Source organism: Salvelinus namaycush, chromosome 4, assembly GCF_016432855.1.
Source record: "Salvelinus namaycush isolate Seneca chromosome 4, SaNama_1.0, whole genome shotgun sequence".
Classification (NCBI taxonomy): Eukaryota; Metazoa; Chordata; class Actinopteri; order Salmoniformes; family Salmonidae; genus Salvelinus; species Salvelinus namaycush.
Genome location: NC_052310.1, coordinates 3648218 through 3671216, shown reverse-complemented (window position 1 = coordinate 3671216; position 22999 = coordinate 3648218). Strand labels below are relative to the sequence as shown.

Genomic DNA, 22999 nt, shown 5'->3' with positions numbered 1-22999 from the left:
GCGCTAGGAACACACGCTATTTGGCTGCACCGGTTATAACGTCCAGCTAAACTGTGTATCCAACCAATACACTTTGGGCGGCAGGTAGCCTAGCGGTTAGAGCGTAGGGCCGAGGTTGCTAGATCGAATCCCCGAGCTGACAAGGTAAAGATCTGTCGTGATGCCCCTGAACAAGGCAGTTAACCCACTGTTCCTAGGCCGTCATTGTAAATAAGGACTTGCCTAAAATGTTAAATAAAGGTATGCTAAAAAGGGAAGTAATTTTTGCTTCCCTGGTCCCTAGTCAAAAGTATGCAAATGGATCACTACCTCGTTCCTCTTCAACCAAAGTGCATGAATTGAGTAGCAAACTACAGTAGAAAAGAGATTCAGTAACTTAGAGGACAACGTTAAGTAAATCAAATGGTAAAACATTTTTTTTATTTAATTCCTGTCCTCCAGGAGTTGCTGAAACTCCTCTAAGTTCACAAATCAAAGGAAAAGACAGCTTTTGAATGTGGAGGGAGGAAGGAGAGATTGGGACAACCAAGTATTTTATTCAAGTAATAATAATACTAATACTCGATAAGACTAAGGGTGTTTATAGGAATAGAAACAGGAAATTGAAAATTCACAAAATTAAAACAACTTGGGGCTGGTTGCTGAACCACCTGGCAGTTTCACCTCAGCAGGAAACATCATCACATCTGAAATGGCAGCGTATTCCCTACGGTACACTACTTACGACCAGGAGTGAATGGGGTGCCATTTCAGATGCAACCAGATCCTGTTCAGTAGGCACAACATACTGAGTTTACCGTTTCAAAACGTTTTGTTTCAGTATACCCTACTGAACACGACCCAGGAAGTTTTTTTTTTTTTTAGACTGCAGCTTGTAATGACAGTTGGATGATCCCAGGCTGAAAAACTTAAATAGTGACATAAAACCTACAAAATCTAAACCGTGACGGCCGTACATGAGTCTGCAGTAGAAGAAAACGGGTACGTTCCAAACAGACTACATTGCAGCGGTTGAATCCTTATCCAGGCGTGAGATCTGGTAGGCCACTGCAATGTAGTCAGCCTGGAACGCACCCACTACGAAAGATTCACACCATAATAATCATACCAAAGAGAAACTAAAGAACATTTCATTCAACTCTCAAACCACAGGTCTGCATGTTCCATACAAAAAATCAAACAAATAACCCTTCTCCCCGCAATGTGTCTGACAATGCAAACTGCAATACACAAGAAACAGAATTTAAATTTACCACTGAATTATCATTATTTTTTAAATCACTGGACAGAAGGTGTGAGATCCAGGCCAACAATATCACAGCAAGCAACAGATTAACGGGCTGAGAGAAAAAGGAAACAAGAAATCTGAACAGTTTAAATTGAAATGTGGCGTACTACCGCCACCTGGTGGCTATATGTTGTACATGAATCCTTTGTGATCCGTCCTGAAAGCACAGGGGAGACAGTCAAGACCTCCCCTGCAGCCTTACCTGTGTCCTAAATGGTACCCTATTTCCTACGTATAGTGCACTACTTTCAATAAGGTCAAAAGCAGTGCACTACATAGCAATAGGGTGCCATTTCAAGGAAAGCTAGTCTCCACTTCTACACCCGTCATTCCACAAATGTGCATTTTAAAGGACTGGTTTAACACAGACGTACGAACTAAAAATCACCAGCCAGTTATATGAGTGCAGCAGTCTCAGATCTAGTTCATGATCTTCAGCTCAGTCAGGTTGCTGCTGAGGGGGTCGGGGGGGGGGGGGGGCAGACTGTCCTGGTCCTCAGATAGTCCTGGGTCGAGAGAGAGGAGAGAGAGGGGTAGTGACAAACGATGACTAGGTTCTCAGTCGCTGTCGAACTTGATGGAGTTGACGGACTGGGAGATGGCTCCTCCACAGTAGCTACCCCTCTTCTTCTTGGTCTTCTCGTGGCGGAAGGACTTTCCCTTGGTGAAGCGGAGCACGTCATTGGCCCTCTGGCCCCAGTCTCCATCCGACCCGCGCTGAGGAGGAGAAAGCAGAGAGACAGTCAGAACCAGTCTAGCCAATGATCACATCCCTGGTTGAAGGGTTGACGACTGTCAAGTCATAACTACTGTAGAGTTTAATGATCAAGCACGGTAAATTAGTGCAAGCTAATGTGTGAACGTGCTGTTGTCCATTCAGAGTGTGAATGATTAATGACATAAAGAGGTTGGAATAATACTGCGAAATGATAATGCCCTTTTAGTGTTTGAAAAGATGGCCTGAAATGTCAGCCTGTTTTGGTAGGATGGAGTTTGTCTGTCTAGTGACATCACAAGGCAGTAAATTAGTTAATAGACCAATAAGAAAGAGTTCCAAAGCTCTCGGCCAATAACTTGTTTTCCCCTCCCAGCTAAATTGGTGATTGGGGGAAATCGCTCTTTGCTAAGAAGCTGCTTGTTTCTTTTTGACCATTTTAACCAATCACAGTAAGGTATTTAAATCATTACCCAGAAATGACTTGTTAGAGGTGAATAAATATCACCAATAATGTTTACACAGAACTGTAATGGTGTTTAAATGAAGGCCTTAGTACACAGAACTGTATTGGTGTTAAATGAAGGCCTTAGTACACAGAACTGTATTGGTGTTAAATGAAGGCCTTAGTACACAGAACTGTATTGGTGTTAAATGAAGGCCTTAGTACACAGAACTGTATTGGTGTTAAATGAAGGCCTTAGTACACAGAACTGTAATGGTGTTTAAATGAAGGGCTTAGTACACAGAACTGTATTGGTGTTAAATGAAGGGCTTAGTACACAGAACTGTAACGGTGTTTAAATGAAGGGCTTAGTACACAGAACTGTATTGGTGTTTAAATGAAGGGCTTAGTACACAGAACTGTATTGGTGTTAAATGAAGGCCTTAGTACACAGAACTGTAATGGTGTTTAAATGAAGGGCTTAGTACACAGAACTGTATTGGTGTTAAATGAAGGCCTTAGTACACAGAACTGTATTGGTGTTAAATGAAGGGCTTAGTACACAGAACTGTAATGGTGTTTAAATGAAGGGCTTAGTACACAGAACTGTAATGGTGTTTAAATGAAGGGCTTAGTACACAGAACTGTATTGGTGTTAAATGAAGGGCTTAGTACACAGAACTGTAACGGTGTTTAAATGAAGGGCTTAGTACACAGAACTGTATTGGTGTTTAAATGAAGGGCTTAGTACACAGAACTGTATTGGTGTTTAAATGAAGGGCTTAGTACACAGAACTGTATTGGTGTTAAATGAAGGCCTTAGTACACAGAACTGTAATGGTGTTTAAATGAAGGGCTTAGTACACAGAACTGTATTGGTGTTAAATGAAGGGCTTAGTACACAGAACTGTATTGGTGTTAAATGAAGGGCTTAGTACACAGAACTGTAATGGTGTTTAAATGAAGGGCTTAGTACACAGAACTGTAATGGTGTTTAAATGAAGGGCTTAGTACACAGAACTGTATTGGTGTTAAATGAAGGGCTTAGTACACAGAACTGTATTGGTGTTAAATGAAGGGCTTAGTACACAGAACTGTAACGGTGTTTAAATGAAGGGCTTAGTACACAGAACTGTATTGGTGTTTAAATGAAGGGCTTAGTACACAGAACTGTATTGGTGTTAAATGAAGGCCTTAGTACACAGAACTGTAATGGTGTTTAAATGAAGGGCTTAGTACACAGAACTGTATTGGTGTTAAATGAAGGCCTTAGTACACAGAACTGTATTGGTGTTAAATGAAGGGCTTAGTACACAGAACTGTAATGGTGTTTAAATGAAGGGCTTAGTACACAGAACTGTAATGGTGTTTAAATGAAGGGCTTAGTACACAGAACTGTAATGGTGTTTAAATGAAGGGCTTAGTACACAGAACTGTAATGGTGTTTAAATGAAGGCCTTAGTACACAGAACTGTAATGGTGTTTAAATGAAGGCCTTAGTACACAGAACTGTAATGGTGTTTAAATGAAGGCCTTAGTACACAGAACTGTAATGGTGTTTAAATGAAGGGCTTAGTACACAGAACTGTAATGGTGTTTAAATGAAGGGCTTAGTACACAGAACTGTAATGGTGTTTAAATGAAGGGCTTAGTACACAGAACTGTAATGGTGTTTAAATGAAGGGCTTAGTACACAGAACTGTAATGTGTGTTCTTAGTCAGATGTGTTATAAAGGAAATAATTATACAAATTGCAACTGAATCAGGTTTGAGCTGGCCCCATTAGTACACAGAGGGGAGTGGCGTTCTCACCTTGGCGTCGAAGGAGTTATCGGCCAGTCGGTTATCCACATCAATGTCCTCCTCTCTTATTCTACGGAAAGGTACATTGATCTTTAGGAGGGACAGACGGGTCAAACAGGGAATTTAGGAGGCAAGTTACGTCCATATTTGACACAATGCGCCACAATGACACAGACCAGTTAGTTCCACAATGCACCTCAGTTCTGTATAGACCCAAACAAACATATCTGAAACGTATACAGTGCCTCTGGAAAGTATTCAGACCCCTTGACTTTTTGTTACGTTACAGCCTTATTCTAAAATGGGTACCGGTACAGAGTCAACATACAGGGTGTTACGGTACAGAGTCAATGTGGAGGCTATATACAGGGTGTTACGGTACAGAGTCAATGTGGAGGCTATATACAGGGTGTTACGGTACAGAGTCAATGTGGAGGCTATATACAGGGTGTTACGGTACAGAGTCAATGTGGAGGCTATATACAGGGTGTTACGGTACAGAGTCAATGTGGAGGCTATATACAGGGTGTTACGGTACAGAGTCAATGTGGAGGCTATATACAGGGTGTTACGGTACAGAGTCAGTGTGGAGACTATATACAGGGTGTTACGGTACAGATTCAATGTGGAGGCTATATACAGGGTGTTACGGTACAGAGTCAATGTGGAGGCTATATACAGGGTGTACCGGTACAGAGTCAATGTGAAGGCTATATACAGGGGGTACTGGTACAGAGTCAATGTGGAGGCTATATACAGGGTGTACCGGTACAGAGTCAATGTGGAGGCTATATACAGTGGGTACCGGTACAGAGTCAATGTGGAGGCTATATACAGGTGTTACGGTACAGAGTCAATGTGGAGGCTATATACAGGGTGTTACGGTACAGAGTCAATGTGGAGGCTATATACAGGGTGTTACCGGTACAGAGTCAATGTGGAGGCTATATACAGGGTGTTACCGGTACAGAGTCAATGTGGAGGCTATATACAGGGTGTTACGGTACAAAGTCAATGTGAGGGGCACAGGTTAGTTGAGGTAATATCTCAAATAAAATGTTATTGGTCACATACACATGGTTAGCAGATGTTATTGCGAGTGTAGTGAAATGCTTGTGCTTCTAGTTGACAGTGCATCAATATCTAACAATTCCCAACAACTATCTAAGAGATGTAATAAGAATATATACATATAAATATATGGATGAGCAATGAACAAGCGGCATAGGCAAGATGCAATAGATGGTATAAAATATAGTATATACATATGGGATGAGTAATGCAAGATATGTAAACATTATTAAAGTGACTAGTGATAATTTATTAGTGGCCAATGATTTCAAGTCTGTATGTTGACCGCAGCCTCTGTGTTAGTGACGGCTGTTTAACAGTCTGATGGCCTTGAGATAGAAGCTGTTTTTCAGTCTCTCGGTCCCTGCTTTGATGCACCTGTACTGACCTCGCCTTCTGGATGATAGCGGGGTGAACAGGCAGTGTCTCGGGTGGTTGTCCTTGATGATCTTTTTGGCCTTCCTGTGACATCGGTTGCTGTAGGGGTCATGGAGGGCAGGTGGTTTGCCCCCGGTGATGCGTTGGGCAGACCGCACCACCCTCTGGAGAGCCCTGCGATTGTGGGCGGTGCAGCTGCCGTACCAGGCAGTGATACAGCCCGACAGGAAGCTCTCAATTGTGCATCTGTAAAAATTGAGGGTTCTAGGTGACAAGCCACATTTCTTAAGCCTCCTGAGGTTGAGGCGCTATTGCACATTCTTCACCACTGTGTGCGTGGACCATTTCAGTTTGTCCGTGATGTGTACAGAGGAACTTAAAGCTTTCCACCTTCTCCACTACTGTCCCCTCGATGTGGATAAGGGGAGTTCTCCCTCTGCTGTTTCTTGAAGTCCACAATCATCTTTGCTTTGTTGACGTTGAGTGAGGCACTCCGATGTGCCCTCACCTCCTTCCTATAGGCTGTCTCGTCGTTGTTGGTGATCAAGCCTACTACTGTTGTGTCGTCTGATGCACTCATGCTTGACTCGAATCGAGCATAGAAGTAATTTAGCTCGTCTGGTAGGCTCGTGTCACTGGTCAGCTCTCGGTTGTGTTTCCCTTTGTAGTCTGTAATAGTTTGCAAGCCTTGCCACATCCGACAAGCGTCGGAGCCGGTGTAGTACGATTCAATCTTAGTCCTGTATTGGCGCTTTACCTGTTTGATGGTTCGTCGGAGGGCATAGCGGGATTTCTTATAAGCTTCCGGGTTTGAGTCCCGTTCCTTGAAAGCGGCAGCTCTAGCCTTTAGCTCAGTGCAGATGTTGGTTGGGGTATGTACGTACGGTCACTGTGGGGACAACGTTGTTGATGCACTTATTGATAAAGCCAGTGACTGATGTGGTATACTCTATGCCATCGGATGAATCCCGGAACATATTCCAGTCTGTGCTAGCAAAACAGTCCTGTAGCTTAGCATCTGCGTCATCTGACCACTTCCATATTGAGCGAGTCACTGGTACTTCCTGCTTTAAATTTCACAGGAATCAGGAGGGTAGAATTATGGTCAGATTTACCAAATGGAGGGTGAGGGAGATCTTCGTAAGCAGCTCTGTGTGGAGTAAAAGCGGTCTAGAGTTTTTCCCCCCTCTGATTGCACGTAACATGCTGGTAGAAATGAGGTTAAAATGGATAAGTTTCCCTGCATTAAAGTCCCCAGCCACTAGGAGCGCTGCCCCTGGATGAGCATTTTCTTGTTTGTTTATGGTCTTATGCAGCTCGTTGAGTGTCGTCTTAGTACCAGCATCGGTTTGTGGTGGTAAATAAACAGCTACGAAAATAACGATGAAAACTCTTGGTAGATAGTGTGGTCTACAGCTTATCATGAGATACTCTACCTCAGTCCAGCAAAACCTCTAGACTCCCTTAATATTAGCTTTCGTGCACCAGCTGTTATTGACAAAGACACACAGACCCCTTGTCTTAGCGGAGGCAGCTGTTCCATCTTGCCGATGCAGCATAAACCCAGCCAGCTGTATGTTGTTCAGCCACGACTCGGTGAAACATAAGATATTACAGTTAATATCCCGTTGGTAGGATAGTGTAAGAATATTTTGAAGATAAATACACAACGCAGAGGACGAAAAGACTAGATTTAATGATCAATGGAAATTGTGTTTTTTCTGTAATAGGAAATTATTGATCACTGGGTCAGATACGTGGCAGGAATTTGTCTAGGCACTGAGCCTGAAATAGGATACTTGTTATTTGGCCATTGGCCCAGTTTTATTGCAAGGAATTCTTATTGGTCAACCACAAGCTAGGGCTGGGTTATAAATCAATTCCCGTTCCTTTGTTCTGTGGAGAGAATCACTGAGGACAGGGGAGCACGAACATCTACCTCCCCGCATGATTTGTTCTCTTTGAATAAACGTATTTACCTCCCTCTGATTTACTTCGGGGTCTGTGTTACTGAATAATAACATCCACTGCTAACAGTAGTCTTGAGCGGAGCTCATCCATTTTGTTATCCAATTGCGCGTTAGCTAATAGAACTGTTGGTAGAGGGGGATTACTCACTCGCCGTCGGATCCTTACAAGGCACCCTGACCTAGATTCCCGATATCTCAGTCTCTTCTTAATGAGAAGGACAGGGATTTGGGCCTCGTCGGGTGTCTGAAGCAAATCCTTCGCGTCCGACTCGTTTAAGAAAAATAATAATCTTGGTCCAGTACGAGGTGAGTAATCGCTGTCCTGAGATCTAGAAGCTCTTTTCAGGTCTTAAGAGACAGTGGCAGAAACATTACGTACAAAATAAGTTACAAATAACGCGAAAACACAATAGGATAGTTGGTTAGGAGCCTGTAAAATGGCAGCCATCTCCTTCAGCGCCAACTGTCAGCACACAGCCAAGACAACGCAGGAGCGGTCTTGAAATGTCAAGCGTATCTCTGGATAAACCTGAAAATAGCTGCGCAGCAACGCTCCCATCCAACCCGACAGAGCTTGATAGGATATGCAGAGAAAAATACAAGTGTAGAATTTGTTTTTAAATTTCTTTATAAATTAGCAAATATGTCCAAACCTGTTTTTGCTTTATCGTTATAAGGTAGATTGACGAGGAAAAAAACCAATTTAAATTAATTTTAGAATAAGGCTGTAACGTAACAAAATGTGTAAAAAGTCAAGGGGTCTGAATACTTTCCGAATGCACTTTACATGCCAGAAAATATCTCTGTGGTACAGAAATGAAACATCTATTTCTGTATACTAATAGTCTGACACCATGTTAAAGTTTATTTACCATATACAACAAATACTCTGAATCAAACCAACAAATAAGTATTAAATAGTTATACAAGCCCAGCGCCAGCCAGTCTCTGTTCTCACCTTCTTAGAGACTTTAGGGAACGTCTGTGGTTTAGTTGTTGTTGCCTTCTTATTTTTAGGTGTCGTTAATTCTTCCTCATCCTCTGACGAGGCTTCTCCATTCCTTTTTCTCTTACCGTTTACAGTGCCTGTGGAGGGAGAGAAGAGGGATAATGAGAAAAATATCCTTCTTGTCAATCTATCCAGTTATATAAAAACAATCCTGGTTATAAGAATTTAAACGAACCCAATAACCCATTTAAAAAAGGGCAATACAACTATAAAACAATTCAAACAAGGATGACTAATTTAATTGTAGCGTGATAATTAGCCTTGCTGCAAAACATGGGCCATTTTTCCTTCTTTTGGTAAATGGCTCCAATATGTAGGCCATTAAGATAGCACTCAACAGATAGCCTCAGTTGTACTGAGGCTTATGGAGGCATTTAAAAGCTATAAATTGTCAAGAATCAAAATGGGTAAATATCATGAATTTAAAATGACCATTGAACAGTTTCCCCAGGTTCCAGACTGTACCTTTTTAGTGGCGTTCAACACTCACCGTTAGCGATGGGAGTGGTGACTGCTGCCGGTGCTTTCACCGCCGCCTCTTCTTCTTCTGAAGAAGAGTCGTCTGATGAGCTGCTGGCCACCTTGGTTTTAGGTCTGGCTGCTGGGGTAGTCTTGGGGGTGGTCTTGGGGGTGGCAGTCTTTTTACTGGCCTCCTCTTCCTCAGAGCTACTCTCCTCGGAAGAGGAAGACTCGGCAGCCTTGGTCGGTTTAGTTGCCTTGACTGCAGAGGTGGTTGCTTTGGGTGTAGCTGGCTTTCCATTGGTCAGAGCAGGCTTAGCGGGCGTCGTCTTGGCGGCCTCTGTCTCCACCTCCGAGTCGGAACTGTCGGAAGAGTCCGAGCTGCTTTCGGCTGCCTTTTTAGCTGAGGCTGGGGTTGTAGCCTTCACTGCTGCTGGTTTGGGCGCTGCTGCTGCAAGGTTCAAAGTTCAATTTAGTTGTCATATGTATAAAAAATACAATGGAATGCTTATTCACAAGCGACCTCGAAATATGAAAAAGATACACAACAAAAAAATAAGCCTACACATAAGTATGAGAGAGAATCTGTGAATCTTCTTACCCTCTTCATCGCTGGAGTCACTTGAAGAGCTGCTGTCCTCCTTGGCTTTAGGTCTGGCTGCTGCGGTGGTCTTGGGGGTGGTGGCGGGTTTTACAGCCTTTTTACTGGCCTCTTCTTCCTCAGAGCTACTCTCCTCGGACGATGACGACTCTGCAGCTTTAGCCGGTGTCTTGACGGCAGGACTCTTGGCTGCAGGTTTGGTGGTGGTCTTCTTGGCGGCAGCAGCCTGGTCCTCCGAGTCCGAGCTGTCTGAATCGGAGCTGCTCTCGGCTGCTGCTTTGGCTGGGGCTGATTTAGTCACCACTGGGGTGGCTGGTTTGGAGGCTGGTTTAGTAACCGGGGTGGCTGGTTTGGAGCCTGGTTTAGTAACCGGGGTGGCTGGTTTGGAGCCTGGTTTAGTAACCGAGGTGGCTGGTTTGGAGCCTGGTTTAGCAACAGAGGCTGGGGTAGCCTTCTTAGCTGGGGGTTCATCATCTTCAGAAGAAGACTCGGAGTCCGAGCTGTTTTCTGTAGCAGCCTTGGCTGGGGCCTTGGCTGGGGCAGCTGCAGCAGGTTTAGCTGGTGTCTCGTCCTCAGAACTGCTGTCAGAGTCTACAGGACAGACAGATGTGAACAATACAGCATTTTAAATGGTAGATTCAGTTAAATAATGTGAGTTTGTTTGACAATCGTCTAAGCCAAGACCTAAATTATAATCCCCCACTACCTAGTGCTATGTAACACTTTACTGTGTTTTTGTGGACACGGGGGGAAAATATTTCCAAAAAATTATTCAGCGCCCAACAAAGAGAAAAATATTTCTTAACAAGTTCAGACAGCTTTATCCGGTGTCAGACTGAAATGTATTCAACTGGTGCAGAGTGAGAACAGAATACTGAGGACAGGGAAGACTGAACATCTATAACCTCCCAGCATATCTATGATTTGTCCTTTTCAAATAAATCTATTTTTTCTCCCCCTGATTTGCTTTGGTGTCTTTGTTATTGAATAATAACATCAACTGCTAACACCGGTTAGTCGAGGTAATATGTACATGTAGGTAAAGTTAGTGACTATGCATAGATTATAAAACAGAGAGTAGCAGCAGTGTAAAAGGGTCTGGAAAGCCCTTTGATTAGCTGTTCAGGAGTCTTATGGCTTTGGAGTAGAAGCTTTTTAGAAGCATTTTCGCCCTCGACTTGGCGCTCCGGTACCGGTAGCAGAGAGAACAGTCTATGACTAGGGTGGCTGGAGTCTGACAATTTAGGGCCTTTCTCTGACAACACCTGCTATAGAGGTCCTGGATGGCAGAAAGCTTGGCCCAAGTGATGTACTGGGCCGTACACACTACCCTCTGTATTGTCTTGTGGTCGGAGGCTGAGCAGTTGCCATATCAAGCAGTGATGCAACAAGTCAGGATGCTCTTGATGGTGCAGCTGTAGAATTTTGAGGATCTGAGGACCCATGCCAAATCTTTTCAGTTTCCTTAGGGGGAAATAGGCTTTTTTGTGCCTTCTTCACGACTATCTTGGTGTGTTTGGACTATGTTAGTTTGTTGGTGATGTGGACATCAAGGAACTTGAAGCTCTCAACCTGCTCCATTACAGCCCTGTCGATGAGAATGGGGGCATTCTCGGTCCTCCTTTTCCTGTAGTCCACAATCTCCTTTGTCTTGATCACGTTGAGGAAGATGTCCTGGCACCACATGACCAGTTCTCTGACCTCCCTATGGGCTGTCTCGTCGTTGTCAGTGATCAGGCCTACTACTGTTATGTCATCGGCAAACTTGGTGTTGGAGTCGTGCCTGGCCATGCAGTCATGAGTGAACAGGGAGTACAGGAGGGGACTGAGCACGCACCCCTGAGGGTCCCCCGTGTTGAGGATCGGAGTGGTGGATGTGTTGTTACCTACCCTTACCTCCTGGGGGCGGCCCGTCAGGAAGTCCAGGATCCAGATGCAGAGGGAGGTGTTTAGTCCCAGGGTCCTTAGCTTAGTGATGAGCTTCGAGGTCACTATGGTGTTGAACGCTGAGCTGTAGTCAATGAATAGCATTCTCACATAGGTGTTCCTTTTGTCCACATGTGAAAGGGCGGTGTGGAGTGCAATAGAGATGAAACCTGTGGATATTTTGGGGCGGTATGCAAATTGGCGTCGGTCTAGGGTTTCTGGGATAATGGTGTTGATGTGAGCCATAATCAGCCTTTCAAAGCATTTCATGGCTATAGCCATGAGCGCACGGGTCGGTAGTCATTTAGGCAGGTTACCTTGGTGTTCTTGGGCACAGGGACTATGGTGGTCTGCTTGGAACATGTTGGTATTACACACCAGAGGTCGACCGATTACGATTTTTCAACACCGGTACCGATTATTGGAGGACCAAAAAAAGCCGATACCGATTAATTGGCCGATTTTAATATATATTTGTAATAATGACAATTACAACAATATTGAATGAACAATAAACACTTATTTGAACTTAATATAATACATAAATAAAAATCTATTTAGTCTCAAATAAAAATACGAAACATGTTCAATTTGGTTTAAATAATGCAAAAACAAAGTGTTGGAGAAGAAAGTAAAAGTGCAATATGTGCCATGTAAAAAAGCTAACGTTTAAGTTCCTTGCTCAGAACATGAGAACATATGAAAGCTGGTGGTTCCTTTTTAACATGAGTCTTCAATATTCCTAGGTAAGAAGTTTTAGGTTTCAGTTATTTTTGGACTATTTCTCTCTATACCATTTGTATTTCATATACCTGTGACTATTGGATGTTCTAATAGGTACTTTAGTATTGCCAGCCTAATCTCGGGAGTTGATAGGCTTGAAGTCATAAACAGCGCAATGCTTGAAGCACAGCGAAGAGCTGCTGGCAAATGCAGGAAAGTGCTGTTTGAATGAATGCTTACGAGCCTGCTGCTGCCTACCATCGCTCAGTCAGACTGCTCTATCAAATATCAAATCATAGACTTAATTATAACACACAGAAATACGAGCCTTAGGTCATTAATATGGTCAAATCCGGAAACTATCATTTCGAAAACACAACGTTTATTCTTTCAGTGAAATACAGAACCGTTCCGTATTTTATCTAACGGGTGGCATCCATAAGTCTAAATATTCCTGTTACATTGCACAACCTTCAATGTTATGTCATAATTATGTACAATTCTGGCAAATTAATTACGGTCTTTGTTAGGAAGAAATGGTCTTCACACAGTTCGCAACGAGCCAGGCGGCCCAAACTGCTGCATATACCCTGACTGCTTGCACGGAACGCAAGAAAAGTGACACAATTTCCCCAGTTAAAAGAAATTCATGTTAGCAGGCAATATTACCTAAATATGCAGGTTTAAAAATATATACAGTGGGGCAAAAAAGTATTTAGTCAGCCACCAATTGTGCAAGTTCTCCCACTTAAAAAGATGAGGCCTGTAATTTTCATCATAGGTACACTTCAACTATGACAGACAAATGAGAAAAGAAAATCCAGAAAATCACATTGTAGGATTTTTAATGAATTTATTTGCAAATTATTACTTAGTTATTATTTTTTACTTATTTTCCACCATAATTTGCAAATAAATTCATTAAAAATCCTACAATGTGATTTTCTGGATTTTCTTTTCTCATTTTGTCTGTCATAGTTGAAGTGTACCTATGATGAAAATTACAGGCCTCTCATCTTTTTAAGTGGGAGAACTTGCACAATTGGTGGCTGACTAAATACTTTTTTGCCCCACTGTACTTGTGTATTGATTTTAAGAAAGGTGTTGATGTTTATGGTTAGGTACACATTGGTGCAACGAGTGCTTTTTTCACGAATGCGCTTGTTAAATCACCCGTTTGTCGAAGTAGGCTGTGATTCAATGAGAAATTAACAGGCACCGCATCGATTATATGCAACGCAGGACACGCTAGATAAACTAGTAATATCATCAACCATGTGTAGTTAACTAGTGATTATGTTAAGATTGATTGTTTTTTATAAGATATATTTAATGCTAGCTAGCACCTTACCGTGGCTCCTTGCTGCACTTGCATAACAGGTAGTCAGCCTGCCACACAGTCTCCTCGTGGAGTGCAATGTAATCGTCCATAATCGGTGTCCAAAAATGCAGATTAACGATTGTTATGAAAACTTGAAATCGGCCCTATTTAATAGGCCATTCCGATTAATCGGTCGACCTCTATTACAGACTCAATCAGGGAGAGGTTGAAAATGTCAGTGAAGACACTTGCCAGTTGGTCAGCGCATGCTCTGAGTACACGTCCTGGTAATCTGTCTGACCCTGCGGCCTTGTGAATGTCGACCTGTTTGAAGGTCTTACTCACATCGGCTACGGAGAGCGTGATCACACAGTCGTCCGGAACAGCTGGTACTCTCATGCATGTTTCAGTGTTACTTGCCTCGAAGCGAGCATAGAAGTTATTTATCTCGTCTGGTAGGCTTGTCACTGAGCAGCTCTCGGCTGTGCTTCCCTCTGTAGTCTAATAGTTTGCAAGCCCTGCCACGTCCGACGACCGTCGGAGCCGGTGTAGTACGCATCGATCTTAGACCTGTTATGAAGCTTTCCCCGTTTGATGCTTCGTCATTCTTAAAAATGTACGTACGGTCACTGTGGGGACGACGTCCTTGATGCACTTATTGATGAAGCCAATGACTGATGTGGTTTACCCCTCAATGCCATTGGAGGAATCCAATAACATAATCCAGTCTGTGCTAGAAAACCAGTCCTGTAGCTTAGCATCTGCTTCATCTGACCACTTCCTCATTGAACCATTCACGTGCGCTTCCTGCTTTAATTGTTGCTTGTAATCAGGAGGATATAATTATGGTCAAATTTGCCAAATGGAGGGCGAGGGAGAGCTTTGTACATGTCTCTGTAAAGGTGGTCTTAAGTGTTTTTCCCCTCTAGTTGCACATTTAACACGCTGAATTAAATGAGGTAAAACTGATTTAAGTTTCCCTGCATTAAAGTCCACGGCCACTAGGAGCGCCACCTCTGGATGTACGTTTTCCGGTTTGCTTATGGCGCCGTATACAGATCTGATGGACGTCACCATCATGAGAACTATCTAGCAAAGTATTAGCCCTGAGAAGACCATAGAGGTGTCCAACCGGCGAGAATGAGTCGCAATTTACTGCATTGTTTAAAGGTTTTGTAACATAACCCATGCATAATAGTAAAAAAGTAAATGAGTCTCTAACCCGAGTCACAGATCTTTTTGTGGCCTCTTGCCAACCTATTCAGTTGAGTTGGCAAGACTGCACAAACAGATCTGGGACACATTCTAAAATGACTCAGTCCATCTTACAGCCTATTGTATTAAATCTGTCTTACCAGAGCTGGAAGAGTCTGATTTCTTAGTTGGGGCAGTCTTCGCTGGAGTCACCTTGGCTGCTGGCTTTTTAGCCTCTTCCTCATCTTCTGAGCTTGAGTCAGAGTCCGAGGAGGACTCAGCAGCCTTGCCCCGGGTCACGGTAGGAGTCACCTTAGCTGGTGCTACTTTCACTGTCCCCTCTTCGTCATCCTCGGAGCTCGAGGAAGAGGAGCCGTCTTCCACCACCTTCACAGTAGCCTTGGCCCCCGCGACAGTCACAGTCTTGGCCCCCTGCTCCTTTACCTTTGCCACCGTTACTGCTGCTGTAGCTGGCGTTACTTTCACAGTCTTCGAACCCTCCTCCTCCTCCTCTGAGCTGGAGTCTGAGGAAGAGTCTTCCTTGGCAGGGGTAACTGTTATTTTGACAGCTGTGGACTTAACCCTTATTACTTCTGGCTTCTTAGCCTCTTCTTCATCCTCAGAGCTGGAGTCAGAGTCTTCTGCTGGGGTAGCCTTGGCCGGGGTAGACTTGGCCGGGGTAGACTTGGCCGGGGTAGACTTGGCCGGGGTAGACTTGGCCGGGGTAGACTTGGCCACTGGCTTCTTTGCTGCTTCTTCTTCTTCAGAGCTGGAGTCTAAGAGGAACAAGAGAATCAATGAAACTGTTCACTTCCACTTTAAAATCATAACACCTCAACTCAGGTAAAACAGTTGGAATAGTGGCTCGTCATTAAAAAAAAATTTTTTGACAAGTTTCACAATATATTTCCACAAATCTAACGTAGATTGATGATACTCCATCTAAACAGTCTTTATGCAAAAGTTCACAACAAAAATAGACACTTCTATTTTAGAAATGCGAATTATATTTATCAATAACTGAGACGTACAATACATTGCGGCTTTGACGTCAAGGAGTAACGGCCTGGTGCTGGCGGCAGTGCACTGTACCGGCATGCATGTTTGGTTGAAATGCAAGTAGACGGGAAGAAAGTCCTATTGCGTCAGACAGACTAGGGTTAGGGGAACCCCTGGCGTTTCAGTCATACGCAGGCCCAAGTAGGTACTAAAGTGCCCAAAAACTTCTCATGTTATGTTGCTAGTAGATAAACAAATATAGATAGCTGGCTAAGCAAAACGAACTGGCCCACACACACACGGATTTAGAATGGTGTTTGGCGATGGAGTTGTTGTTGCTAGCTTATTCCAACAGAATACGGCCCGTTTTGCTGAAATGAAAACGGGCATAATTCAAGACACGTCTTTATGATTGCTCTACTTCCTGATCTTTATTAGCCGATGTAACTTGCAAGGATATCATTGTAGCCAACGGTTGTGTTAACCATCGTCTGGGTTTACTGCTGCTAGTCGTATCACTCGTGTTAGCATGTGGCTAGCTATAGCTATCAGCAGCCAACAACAGAGTTTTAACCCGTTTGGTTATAGACGTTCAATGTCTACTATGCTGGTAAAGGTAGATCTTGTTTTTCACAGTAAAAGAAATGTGCTGAACTGGTAGTATGTTTTTATTTAACTAGGCAAGTCAGTTAAGAACAAATTATTATTTACAAAGACGGCCCAGGAACAGTGGGTGAACTGCCTTGTTCAGGGGCAGAACGACAGATTTGTACCTTGTCAGCTCGGGGATTTGAACTTGCATGTGATGTGTTTCACGGCTGCTAGTGGGTTAGCTAGTAAAAGTAATCCAGCAGCAGTGGAAAAGATGCTGTGTTAAAAGCCTGCGTAAGTGATCAAAATAACGTTTTAGCTGATAGAGAACAAAGAAATCAAAGGATATGGTCAGACGATAAGTTGGTTTTATTCAGTGTCAAAATATGTTGTTGTTAAAACAACAGACCTCAGGATGACGTGGGTCTTCGCCGTTTTGTGTGGACAGCGGCTTTCCTCCTGCTAGTGTAGTGGTTCTCTCTTTACGTCCCTTTCCCCAACGCGACTTCGATCAAATTCATATAAAAATATACATTTCTACCGAAATACAAAATGTATAGTGTATAGAACGTGTTCTCAATTTGCCTACCTGGTTAAATAAAGGTGAAATAAAATAAATAAATAGTGATCTATCATATTGGGACTTTTAGTTTGAAGGATGAAAACAAAATCAGGATGTTGAACAGCAACGGATTTTCTTCAATTTTCCCTTTCACCCGTGCTGAAGATATACAACGTGTCGTGTTTACCATCGCTCTAGTCTAGAACCTTAAGAACCAGGGTCTACAACAGATATGATCTATAGCCTTTAGGAACTCGATCTAGAACCTACCTGTGCTCTCAGAGCTAGACTCTGCCTTCTTGGCAGCTGCGGCAGCTTTGGGGGTCACAGTCTTGGCCGGGGTGGTTTTGACCGGGGCTGCTTTAGCTGAGGAGAATAACAAGGTGGCAGATAGCAGCACTCAGGGCCGGTTTCCCAGACAGATGTAGCTGGTCTTGGACTACAAAACACTTCATTTGAGTTTAGTCTTCTAAATAATTTATGTCCGGGAAACCGGCCCTGAGTACAAACAGTAGTTTGTTACCTGCCACTTTCTTCTTCTTCTCCTCCTCATCATCATCACTGCTGTCATCGCTGCTGTCTGAGGAACTACTGTCCTTAGCTGGAGGGGTCTTGACAGGGCCAGAGGGTTTCACCGGGGTCTGTTGGGAGAGACCGAGTCAGTCTAGGAGGTACAGGTATCACTAACTACATCGTGTAGACAGTCTGAAGATATAGCAGCTGTACATGTGGTTTTAATTATTATTGAGGACATGCTAAAACAAGACATTTAAAAAAATCCCACCAAAATATGAAGAGTGCCTTGGTATTTTCGTTCTAATGTGTACATTGTAGATTTTTCATGAAGATGTGTAATGACTTAGTTTTACGGTTGACTGAGTCTTAATTTCTCGTTTACTACCCCCCCCCCCCCCAAAACACATTTACTTCACAATATATAGCTAATGTTCCTTCATCCATTCCTGCATCGTATGACAGAGGCCCACGAGACTGCTTTGTTAGATCAAGAAGATACTGTACCACGCCTAGGAAGGGACGCCGTCATTGACAACACAGCTCCCATGGTAACGTGGACGCCTGTTCTGTTTGTGAGTCCTGGGCACATATTTACAAATAGTCTCAGAATGGGACTGCTGATTTAGGATCAGGCCCCTTCTTGTCAACCGACCTTTAAGTCGTTACGATCTAAAAGGCAAAACTGATCCTAGATCAGGTCTCCTCCACTGAGAGGCTTTTTGAATAGACCCCCCTGGTGAGAGGTTGTGTGTTGTGGATCAGTTTCAGTACCTTAGTGGGCGCCTCGTCTTCACTGGAGCTGTCTTCACTACTGCTGCTGCTCGCAGTCTTCTTCTGAGCTGCTGCCTTAGGGGTCACGGCTGTAGCCTTTCCCGCCTTAGGGGTCACGGCTGTAGCCTTTCCCGCCTTAGGGGTCACGGCTGTAGCCTTTCCCGCCTTAGGGGTCACGGCTGCAGCCTTTCCTGCCTTAGGGGTCACGGCAGGAGCCTTTCGTTCTACAGAGCAAGAAGAACAGTCAACAAGACACCCGCACAATGAGGGAAGCAAAGCTCATACAAATATGGGATCATGTGTGCATGGTCGTAAAGCGATCGTCTTGGTCAGGTCTCCGTCTAAAGAGATTCCATGTCTCAAGGGAGTTCATGGTTGAACAAAGGTTAAAATGTACAAAAGTGAGGTCATACGCACATCCTAATAAAAAAACATGGGTGCTGTGCTAAAGAAAGACACTAGAATCTGACGGAGATCCTTCTGGATCAAAGCGTTATCAAGTAAAGGTGGCGATTGGGAGCATATTCAGTGTCCGCGGGCCTTCCTGTTCATTCCAAAAGGTTAACATGTACTTACTAGCTGCAGGAGCTTTGGCCTCATCTTCAGACGACTCACTGCTGGAGGCCTTTTTCCTGACTGCTGACCCCGCGGGCGTCTTCACTGGGGCTTTGGCTGCTGCAGGTTTCTGTGAGCAGAGCAGAGGAACGGATTTAAAAACAGGTTTCTGTGAGCAGAGCAGAGGAACGGATTTAAAAACAGGTTTCTGTGAGCAGAGGAACGGATTTAAAAACATGCTGCAAGAACAGACCCACACCTTCTTTATAACATAACCAACATCTCAACAGCGAGATGCTTTCAGCAGGACACGCATCATCTTCACTAAACCCCCCCCCCCCCCCCCCCCCCCCTATTGCTCTGTTATAGCCTATGGTCAGCCATTATAGCAAACATTTATATTTTATGAGGATCCCCATTAGCCGACAACAAATGGTGACAGCTAATCTTACTGGGGGTCTACACATAACAAAAAATACATTAGACGTTTACAGCCACAAACTACATGTTAATGTTTTTAAAATGTATGTGTGTGTGTGTGTGTGCATCTATCAGTTCCACATAAATGTCAGTACATACACACAACAAGTAGGTCACATGGGGGGGGGGGGGGGCGTTATGCCGTGAGGTGTTGCTTTATCTGTTTTTATAAACCAGGTTTGCTGTTCACCACATAAGATGGAAAGGGAGGTCCATGCAATCATGGCTCTGTATAATACTGCACGTTTCCTTGAATTTGTTCTGGAGCTGACCATAGATCATATGGTTAGGGATTTTTAACATAATAAAAGAGAAGATGAATTGTAAAACATAGCTCATGTACCTTTGCTACAGCCTCCTCCTCATCACTGGAATCATCACTGCTGCTGGAATCTGATTTAGCCGGGCGTGGAGCTTTGGCTGCTAACAAAAACACATCAAGAAACCGTTAAAAGGTAGACTCAGCAAAATGACGTTGCCACGAGCAACACCGCAGATAATGATTTTAGCGCGATGCAAGACTTTGCTCTAACAGCATCTGTGCATGGGTTCACAAGGGCCAACCTGGACCATAATGTTCTGGTTCGGGTATTACACTATAGGGCCAACCTGGACCATAATGTTCTGGTTCGGGTATTACACCATAGGGCCAACCTGGACCATAATGTTCTGGTTCGGGTATTACACTATAGGGCCAACCTGGACCATAATGTTCTGGTTCGGGTATTACACTATAGGGCCAACCTGGACCATAATGTTCTGGTTCAGGTATTACACTATAGGGCCAACCTGGACCATAATGTTCTGGTTCGGGTATTACACTATAGGGCCAACCTGGACCATAATGTTCTGGTTCAGGTATTACACTATAGGGCCAACCTGGACCATAATGTTCTGGTTCGGGTATTACACTATAGGGCCAACCTGGACCATAATGTTCTGGTTCGGGTATTACACTATAGGGCCAACCTGGACCATAATGTTCTGGTTCAGGTATTACACTATAGGGCCAACCTGGACCATAATGTTCTGGTTCGGGTATTACACTATAGGGCCAACCTGGACCATAATGTTCTGGTTCAGGTATTACACTATAGGGCCAACCTGGACCATAATGTTCTGGTTCAGGTATTACACTATAGGGCCAACCTGGACCATAATGTTCTGGTTCGGGTATTACACTATAGGGCCAACCTGGACCATAATGTTCTGGTTCAGGTATTACACTATAGGGCCAACCTGGACCATAATGTTCTGGCTCGGGTATTACACTATAGGGCCAACCTGGACCATAATGTTCTGGTTCAGGTATTACACTATAGGGCCAACCTGGACCATAATGTTCTGGTTCGGGTATTACACTATAGGGCCAACCTGGACCATAATGTTCTGGCTCAGGTATTACACTATAGGGCCAACCTGGACCATAATGTTCTGGCTCAGGTATTACACTATAGGGCCAACCTGGACCATAATGTTCTGGTTCGGGTATTACACTATAGGGCCAACCTGGACCATAATGTTCTGGTTCAGGTATTACACTATAGGGCCAACCTGGACCATAATGTTCTGGTTCGGGTATTACACTATAGGGCCAACCTGGACCATAATGTTCTGGTTCGGGTATTACACTATAGGGCCAACCTGGACCATAATGTTCTGGTTCGGGTATTACACTATAGGGCCAACCTGGACCATAATGTTCTGGCTCGGGTATTACACTATAGGGCCAACCTGGACCATAATGTTCTGGTTCAGGTATTACACTATAGGGCCAACCTGGACCATAATGTTCTGGTTCGGGTATTACACTATAGGGCCAACCTGGACCATAATGTTCTGGTTCGGGTATTACACTATAGGGCCAACCTGGACCATAATGTTCTGGTTCGGGTATTACACTATAGGGCCAACCTGGACCATAATGTTCTGGTTCGGGTATTACACTATAGGGCCAACCTGGACCATAATGTTCTGGCTCAGGTATTACACTATAGGGCCAACCTGGACCATAATGTTCTGGCTCAGGTATTACACTATAGGGCCAACCTGGACCATAATGTTCTGGCTCAGGTATTACACTATAGGGCCAACCTGGACCATAATGTTCTGGTTCGAGTATTCTCTCTTGCATTGACCTTTCCAGCATTGTTCCAGGCCAGGCCAGTATAACTCATTTCAGCAGTGTGGCTCAGTTGATAGAGCATGGTGCTTGCAAAGCCACGGATTCGATTACCGCCGGGGCTACCCATACAAAAATGTATGCACACACTACTGTTGCTTTTGATATGTCTCTGCTAAATAGCATATATTAAAAGGACAGATGAGTGCGTACCTGTGGGTGCAGCCTCGACAGGTGCTGCTGCTTCCTCCTCGTCACTGCTTGACTCCTCACTGGAGCTCTCTGCAGTCTTTGCCTTCTTAGCAGACGGACTGCCACTGGTTTTAGGACCGATGGGCAGCGCCTTGCGTTTCTTAGCTTCGGGAGACCTGAGAAGGGAATGGCAAACAGAGCAGTGAGAGACATTCAAAAATAATTTAAAGAAAATGTAAACTATTGGTATGTGCACTTAATGGTTTAGCCTCACAGTCATCGACAAAGGGGCTCTGGGAAGATGAGGTTGGATTGAAAATATACACATGTCAAGTCATTCTCGACAGCGAAGTTGTTGGGTAGTAAAGTTACTGACAAGAGTGTACTTACTTCACCCAGAAGTTGAAAATGTCAAGAAGACCCGCAGCTTCTTTTTCATCCTGGGGTGGCTGTTGCAAAGGAAGAATCATTCACATCGGCCATTTTATTCTCTTTGCAGGTTTATAGGCATCATGAGGTAATACATGTAACCAATTTTTTTCCGAACAATGTTTCACCTACAAAGTGCATGAAACACATATTGAAGAGTATTATTCGAACAAGTAAAGTTTTCGATTATGTATCAATTTTCCAACAGCAATAACCATTTCCCAATAAACGCCTGACATGTTAATCTAGCTTGTTAGGTAGTTATAGCGTACACACACGGTATTTCATAGCCTGCTGACTAGTCAGACAGACATTTTATTCAATCGTTCAACGTGAACTTGCTAAGCTATCTAGTTTAGTCCAGTTATTGTGTGACGGCAGTTGAAGCAGAAAACATCCTAAAAGTTAAATATGTAACTTAACATATTAAATGGGTATTCTAATAAAAAACAAATTATTGGTGGGTTGGAGTCACACGTGTTCTCTCGGCACGGCGTGTACCTCCTGCGTAGCTAGCTCACCTAGCTAGCCGAGCGGTACACAACATTGTCAACAGCTACTAAACGGTATACGGAATATGTCACTTACCACTTTAGCTTGTTTGATGAACTGTTGGGCACTCTTGGTAAACTTATTCTCCAGTAGAAATGAATAGACATGTTTGTAAAGATCACTCGGCACAGAACTTTGCTCCGCCATTTTCACCAGGCTCGTGTGGAAGAATATCGCCGAAATCGCATGCGCGTTGAAACGCCGTCGCGTAATAAAACGTCACCAAAATAAAAAAAAACACGGAAAGCACATCTGTAAAAGTCAAAAATCTTTAGTTTGAGACCAATAATCATTTAGTACTCAAAACTAGTAATATTAATGGACATA

General features: G+C 43.7%; 1 protein-coding gene across 3 annotated transcripts; it reads right to left on the bottom strand.

The window, feature by feature from the left end:
* Positions 1-394: 394 nt before the first annotated feature.
* Positions 395-22844, bottom strand: nolc1 (nucleolar and coiled-body phosphoprotein 1). Of its 3 annotated transcripts, none has more exons than XM_038991003.1 (14): positions 22709-22844; positions 22082-22140; positions 21713-21867; positions 19721-19800; positions 18919-19027; positions 18343-18566; positions 17579-17696; positions 17326-17421; positions 15065-15679; positions 9740-10330; positions 9170-9589; positions 8629-8756; positions 4261-4341; positions 395-2005 (listed from the first exon to the last, which is right to left on the bottom strand). In XM_038991003.1, exons 1-14 carry the CDS (start codon positions 22817-22819, stop codon positions 1847-1849), a joined length of 2946 nt encoding a protein of 981 aa, XP_038846931.1. In that variant the 5' UTR covers positions 22820-22844; the 3' UTR covers positions 395-1846. The 3 variants fall into 3 exon arrangements, with proteins under 3 accessions (XP_038846931.1, XP_038846932.1, XP_038846933.1); XM_038991004.1 differs by having other exon boundaries at positions 19721-19797; XM_038991005.1 differs by having other exon boundaries at positions 1893-2005; positions 4261-4321.
* Between the last annotated feature and the right edge of the window lie 155 nt (positions 22845-22999).

Excerpts from the sequence above, each read along its gene's own strand:
- nolc1 (XM_038991003.1), bottom strand. The coding sequence starts at position 22,819 with ATGGCGGAGCAAAGTTCTGTGCCGAGTGATCTTTACAAACATGTCTAT. Across the intron at positions 19,028-19,720 it reads AGGAGGAGGCTGTAGCAAAG|AAACCTGCAGCAGCCAAAGC; the intron begins GTACATGAGCTA and ends CTCTGCTCACAG. Across the intron at positions 9,590-9,739 it reads TGACTCCAGCGATGAAGAGG|CAGCAGCGCCCAAACCAGCA; the intron begins GTAAGAAGATTC and ends TGAACCTTGCAG.